The sequence below is a fragment of the Arachis duranensis genome, chromosome 2 (genome assembly GCF_000817695.3).
Source record: "Arachis duranensis cultivar V14167 chromosome 2, aradu.V14167.gnm2.J7QH, whole genome shotgun sequence".
In the NCBI taxonomy this organism is placed as follows: Eukaryota; Viridiplantae; Streptophyta; class Magnoliopsida; order Fabales; family Fabaceae; genus Arachis; species Arachis duranensis.
The window spans coordinates 72,298,086-72,305,793 of NC_029773.3; the positions used below are offsets into that span (position 1 = coordinate 72,298,086).

The window sequence follows — 7,708 nt, forward strand, 5'->3', positions numbered from 1 at the left end:
CTGGGGCTGAGACTAAAGCTATCCACGAGCTGAGGCTTTTCTTGGAGTTGAACTCCAAGTTATAACGTGTTTTGGGCGTTCAACTCCGGATCATGACATGTTTCTGGCGTTTAACTCCAGACAGTAGCATGTACTTGGCGTTCAACGCCAAGTTACGTCGTCTATCTTCGCGCAAAGTATAGACTAGTATATATTGCTGGAAAGCCCTGGATGTCTAATTTCTAACACCGTTGAGAGCGCGCCAATTGGACTTCTGTAGCTCCAAAAAATCCATTCCGAGTGCAGGGAGGTCAGGATCCAGCAGCATCAGCAGTCCTTTTTCAGCCTAACTCAGATTTTTGCTCAGCTTCCTCAATTTCAGCCAGAAATTACCTGAAATCACAGAAAAATACACAAACTCATAGTAAAGTCCAGAAATATGATTTTTGCCTAAAAACTAATAATATTCTACTAAAAACTAATTAAAACATACTAAAATCTACATGAAATTACCCCAAAAAAGCGTATAAAATATCCGCTCATCAACCCTCAGTAAAATATCTTTAGCGATAACATGGTACAAGATTATGGTTTTTTTCTCCTGATAACTTTTTGGGTGACCCTCGACAGGCTGGAGTAATTACAAATTCTCTTGTCCAGAATCAAATTGCTATATTAGCTAAATAGCAAGGACTAGACATTGTGCCAATTGAACATTATCAAATAACTTTTACTCGCACTAACCAGCATAGTTATAGGAACGTGGAGGAAGATAAACATGGAGTCAGTAGAGAGGAAGATAGTGGTGGAGACAGTAGAAGGATCAGGAGGAGCTTTTAGGTGGGGTGTGGGGGTTCTTGAGGAGGTTCAAGGTGGTGCATGAGTCATTCTAGAAAAGGTCTAGGGTAGGGTGATGGAGGTTCTATTAGAAGTTCAGGGTGGGAGGAGCTAGAGGTGTAGGTTAAATTGGAAGAGGATGGTTAATCCAGGAAGTTTTAACTCTATGCTATTCTCAGGATTAACAAGTTCGTGAGATTTAGAGCAAGTATTTAGTAGTAGATGAGAGTTCTTTATGGAGCTTAAAAAACTTGTAAGTTGTCATTGACGATTACATGCCACATTTTGAGAGGGTGTTTTGGATCTTAATGTTGACCTTAACAAAGCCCTAACAAGATATAGAAGAGATAAATTCTCATTGAAATGGAGTCCACCATCCCATTTTTGGATACAGTTTGAGCCACGCACCACATGAACATGATAATCATAAGGTGTAGCCACGATATGAGGGTTTTTATGAGCTAGCACCGAAAGAGCAATCACTTCTAATTTTTATGTAGTCATGGACTAACACAAATGGAATTTCAAACATTTTATCTCCACTCTATAATATTTTGAAATAGCTTCATGCATAATTGTATATAAAGACTTATTTCGAGTGTAAATCCTGGTTGGATGGTGTTGAGTATTTTTTTTTATTTCTACATAAATTATGGTTGGATATCATGAGATATGTACGTTACTGGATTTACATTTTTCTACACACTATTAACATCCTAGCATGACTTGTGCATGTGGGTTTGAAATTTTGAAACTTAAACCGTGGTAGGATATTGTGATTAACATATAAATGCTATCAAACATACACTATATACTTTATCATGATTTACATAAATAAAGAACAAAAATGTTATTTATACATCAAAATCAGTTACTAAAATCAGTCATCAATGTATTTGTGTATAAATACATATGTGATTTAATTTATTTTCAATCTGTATTTATATTCCAGCATGTATTTTATACTGATTGTTGACTTTGGTGGCTGATTTTGGTATATACGTAGCACAACTCAATAAAGAAATATGACATGTATATATAATTTTGTTTTGGATAAAACTATTGATTTTGCTTTATATATATTCAATGACATATTAATTTTGTCTTTTCTATGTTTTATGAGTTAATTGTTTTTTTTTTATTTCAGCTTGGTTATCACCTTAAAGAAAATGAAATTGATAGTGTCTTTTGGAAATTTAAAGCAGTAGCCGACAAAAAAAAGGTAAATAATAATTATATATTTAAAATTTTCTAATTTCAACTTATTATTATTATTATTATTATTATTATTATTATTATTATTATTATTAACTAGATCCAGCTTACACTGATGACAATCATCTACTTGCAATTTAAGTATGTGATTTGTTTGATATTTACTTTAAACTTAATACAATAAAATAATTTTGGTTCACCATATACCAAACAAATATACTATGATTTCAAGAGTGGACATATAAATACTGCAAGAGATTTAACAATTAAGTTACTACTTTTTTTTTAAAATACATTAAAAAAGAATTCAATGTAAAATTTTAACTTATTGAATGATTTTATTTTTTTTATTATCTAACTACAATATTTGGTTTATTAAGAGGGTAAATGATGTTGACCTTAGAGCATTGGTATCAAATGAAGTTACTCAAGTGGAATCTATTTGGAAACTTAGTGATATACAGGTTGGTTTATTTAATGTATGTACTACGTAGGTGACTTGTGGAACTTTGGGTCTTTCGACAGCAACTGTTAGACTCACTAATACCATTGATGGAGGCATACATGTTGCTTGTTCTGTTGGTTCAGGTTCAATAGATTCAGTTTTCAAAGCGGTGAATCTTATTATAAAGGTTTGAAATAATGCTTAATTGAATATTTTTATCATTACTACAACAAAAATTATAATTATTATTAATGATTCATCTTTAATTAGTGTGTTTTTGATGAGACAAGATTTTTAGTGAATAATAGATGAATGAAAAGAGTATTAACTATATTTTTTTAGTTCATTTACTCATAGATTAGATTGAGAATGTTGATTGAAACAACTTGTGTAATTTTATAAAACTTTATTAGATAGATTATCATTAGCTAAGATTAGGTATATTAAATGTTAAAAGGATGAGATATACCTAATAAATTAAATAATCTAAGAAACTTTTAACAAAATTTTTAGTTTGTGTAAATAGTTAATTTGGCCTTTCAAGAAAGATAATGTATGAATTAAGATGCACTAAAATAATCCATTAGTATAGCTTTAGCATAACTTTATATGAATAATTCTTATTAGATCTACAACTTAAATTGAATACATATATGTTATTTACTTTTGAAATGATCATGAATTTATTTTCTTGTTTTCGAGATTGTCATTGTTATAGAAAAAGTAAGAGTCATAACATGCTAAAGAGTGTTGACACATATGGTAATATAGGTATAGATACAAACATGTATTAATCTTCTTTTTGTTGTTATAGGGTTCTTTTGGTAAATAATGTTTAATTATTTTTTAACATAATTGTACACTAGTTTAGAGATACATGTCTCTAATTTTAATAAATTGATTATTTTTAGTCTACTAAATTATATGACATTTAGATGATTTATTGAGAGAGAGAGAGAGATAGAGAGAGAGAGAGAGAGAGAGAGAGAGAGTTAATACTTAGATGCTTTGTTAGACTCTAATATTTTTATATTTTTATATTTAATAAATTTTACTGGCATGTGGCAAGAATAAAATTTTATGATAATTTTTATGCAGGAAGCTATAAAACTTGTTCAGTATACATTGACTACAATGATAGAAGGTGTTGATGTTATTATCACTACAAATGTTAGCATTTGTAGAATGAATAACCACGCATGTACTCATTCATTAGTTGAAGAAAGTATTCAACCAATTTTTAGGTAAATAGTTCTATGATAAATTCAAATGTTTATTGTTATAACTTGTCAAATATGTTCTTTACAATAATCATCAATCAACTATTTCACTCATAATGTTTTCTTTTTTATGATGTTATGTATAGTGGAATTGGAACAGGAACAGATGTTGCTGTCTCCAGTGTTGAGGCTTATATTGCAGCTGTGAATAAGATGTTGGATTTCAAGAAATAGTTATATATAATAATGTTTGATAAAATAATTATAGTTTCTATATTTGAGAGTTGAGATACTATAGTTACATTATAAACATACTCTTTTGAATTTATCTCGTAAGTATCAATAATATGCGTGTGCGTGCGATTCCAAAAAATGAACTACAAAATAGTTACCTATCATAACACATCTTGTATCTTAAATCTTCTTGTGTTAATCTATGAAGAACTAAAAAATTAAAAGAAGATATATTAATAACTCTTCATTGGCGTATATTTTTTTACCAAAAATACTGTATGCACACTAAAGTTAGTTACTAAAATCAGCCAACTTATGTAGTTTAACTCATTTTTAGTGTGTATTTTGTATTTTCATGTGTATTCTATATTGATGGCTGATTTTAGTAATTAATTTTAGTGCACCTAGCATAGTTGATAATTTTTTACACTTAATTGTTGTTATATTACCTTTACTTTAATGGAATGATACCATATATCATGCATCATATTTCATATTGTGTCAATTTTTGCAAATACATCCTTTACTTTTTTAGTCATCTTTTAATTTTTTTTCATATTGAATAATGATGCATTTTTAATTATTCATGCATTTATTAGTATTATCTCTCAGCCTTTATGACATAGATGATGGCTATTTAGATGAGTATAAGTAGAGTTATTTACTTTGTTTTGGATTTATATCGTTAGTTGATTGTTAATTGTAAATTGAGTTATTTCTTTGTGAATTGTTTAATATGTGTATAGTTATTTATCTCTTATCTTGAAATATTTATATTAGTGGACTATTTACTATTTGAGAGTTAATACTCAATTTAGTTCCTAAATTTGTACGCGAGTCTCAATTTAGTCCCTCAAACTTTAATTACTTCTATTAGTCCCCAAATTTTATAAACTTGCCTTACATTAGTCCTTGAGATGATTTTTAGTTAAAAAACATTAATGGAGCGTTGAAATGGACAATCAAATGCCACACTTAAACATGTAAAATGATGTAGTTTTGGTTTTGGCATTCAAATAGCTTAAAAATAATGTCACATCACTTGTTTTGTTAGGTAAAATTTCAATAAATACCACTTATGATGTTTTTTGGTTATTTGAGTGTCAAAACTAAAATGATATCATTTTACAGAGTCTAGTGTGGCATCCGTCTATCCATGACAGCGTTCTATTAACGTGTATACATTGAAAATTATTTCAAGGACTAATATGAGTCATGTTCGCAAAGTTTTAGGATTAAATAATGGTAATTGAAACTTTAGAGACTAAATTGAGACTTGTATGTAAATTTAAGGACCAAATTAAGTATTATTTCTATTATTTGGACATATTATTGCCATATTGAATATAAATTTTGTCTCTATATTTAAAAGCTTAATTGATGTATTATCTATAAATTATTTTCAAAAGGAATCATTAATAAATAAATGGACATATAGGAATTTGATATTAAAATTGACGGCAAAATTGTCGATTTTTAGTTAAAAATGATAAAGAAAAAAAAAGAAGCCATTTCTATTTTTAATAATTGAATCAGCGATCTAGTTGTTAATATTATTGATAAAATTATCAATGGCGCTTGGTACCATCAATTTTTATTAAATTTCAAAAAATCAACAAAAAAAACTAACAGAACAAGCCATTACTTTTTCATCGATTTTCTTTATCATCAACAACTGGACCGTCAATTTATATTTTGAATCCAGAGAACATAAAGTTCTTCTGAATCTGCAATGTTCCTTTTATAACCATCTTGGTAGATGAAATTTTATTTAGAAATTTTTTATTACCGAACTAAATGTAAATAAATATAAATATAAAATGAAAGATAATATGCTCTTGCTGGTTATTGATGTATAAAAGAAAAATATTTTTCTATTTTGCCAAGTTATATGTTGAATAACAACTAAGATATAATAATAATAATAGAATTTTTATTACTTTATATAAAGGTTTAAATTATTAAATATTATTAAAGTTATAAATAAATACATCTTATCTTAAATTATTCCTACCAGAAGTCATGGATAAGACACGGAATTTGGGTAAATTTCAAAATAAACATTAATAGTGGTTCTTATAACCATCCTAACAATACACTATAAATTTTCAAATTTCATCCTATTTCAAGTTTAAGGTTATTATTTTAAAATATTTAATTAAATAAATATAAAATAATAATAATTACCTTTGTTATTATATTTCTATCCAACGTAATCACCTTATTAACAACATAAAAAATAGAGCATACACAAAATTTTTTTCAACAGACAAACAAAAATAATTTCTACACCTTCTACACATATCATTTCACCTCTCAATTTTACAATCCTATTCTATAGGTTCAAGTCTCTATCTCAAACATGCAATAATTCACAAAATAAATTGTTTCAGTTTATAAGTTAGTTGCACTTATATTAAATAATAAATTACTAGTTTTAAATTTAAATAAGGTTTAATAACAATAATTTTAATTAATTTCATTAACTACATACTTATTGGAAAAAAATTTTGTGAAACTCTTTCATTGGTACTTGCAAATACAATTTCCAAGAGAACTAACTTCTCCAAAAAACTTCAATTAAAGATCACGATTGTTATAAATAAATACAAAAGTCAAATAAATACAGCCATACAAAATTATTGAAAAAAAATTAGGTCATCAAAAAAGTAAATCACTGAACTGAAGGAAAATACCACGATCACAATGGTGCTCATAGAATCTCGAGCAATGCTTTGACAAGGGAAAAAAAGTAAAGAAAGTTTCAGAGACAGAAAGAAAAAAAAGATGTTAGAAATGTAAAGAAAATCAAGAAATAAAAAGAAAAATAATAAATAGGGACACAATGTTTAAATTTTTTGTTTTCCTATTACAAACGATCTAGCTATTAGTTATAGTAATTTGTGCAAATTTTTAAATTTAAATTTATATAAAAGAAATATATATTTATAAATGTTATATATGGTTAGGTTGTTTATAACAAATTTATGATATTTTAAAAAAATAAAGAATATAATAATTAAAAACAACTTAGCCAACACTCATGATTATATATGTTGTAGTCGACTTGACCGTCGGTAACCTATTTCTAATATTTTAAAATAATAATATAATTATTACTAATTGCTTAGTCGTCACTATGTATAAAAAATTAAATATTAAGAAGAAAATGATTAGGGATCGCTCAACCATTGCACGCCTTTACTTAATTAATGATGACAAAATATGGGGATGTTTGATGTGTGAGCATCTTGTCTATCTTTTCTTAGTGAATTTGCATCTAATTTATTGAGTTTAATTAAGAATTAATTATATTTTAGCCATTATGGATGCTATTTTGAGTTTTGTACAATACTGTCTATTTCAAGTAGCATTAGGCGGAATTTAACGGAATTTCTGCAGCACAAGAATCAAAGGAGATAGATGCGAAAAGGGACGCGCACGTGTGCCTGACGCGTGCGCGTGAGTTGGAGATATCCAGTCACGCGCACGCGTGAGTTGGAGGTATCCAGTCACGCGCACGCGTGAATTGAAGATTTGCTCAGCGACGCATCCGCGTGACTTGCGAGGAAGACCAGCGACGCGTACGTGTGACTGACGCGTACGCGTGACATGCGCGATCTGCATAATTTACAGAAATCGCTGGCGTGGATTTTGAGCCGCGTTTTGACCCAGTTTCTGACCCAGAAAACACAGATTAGAAGCTGCAGAATGGACAAATCAACTGGTCCCCACCCATCAGCTGAAGACTTGATTAATTAATTCAAATTTAAATTCA

At 28.5% G+C, this 7,708-nt stretch overlaps 1 protein-coding gene across 1 annotated transcript in view; it reads left to right on the forward strand.

Moving 5' to 3' along the window:
• LOC127744726 (probable 2-isopropylmalate synthase) overlaps positions 1-3,761 on the forward strand; it is a 17,807-nt gene extending 14,046 nt beyond the window's left edge. The window contains exons 3-6 of the mRNA XM_052256886.1: positions 1,964-2,038; positions 2,412-2,495; positions 2,526-2,663; positions 3,575-3,761. Coding sequence (XP_052112846.1) covers positions 1,964-2,038; positions 2,412-2,495; positions 2,526-2,663; positions 3,575-3,724 — 447 coding nt within the window. The 3' untranslated portion in view covers positions 3,725-3,761. The remainder of the gene's footprint in view (positions 1-1,963; positions 2,039-2,411; positions 2,496-2,525; positions 2,664-3,574) is intronic.
• The last annotated feature ends 3,947 nt before the right edge of the window (positions 3,762-7,708 follow it).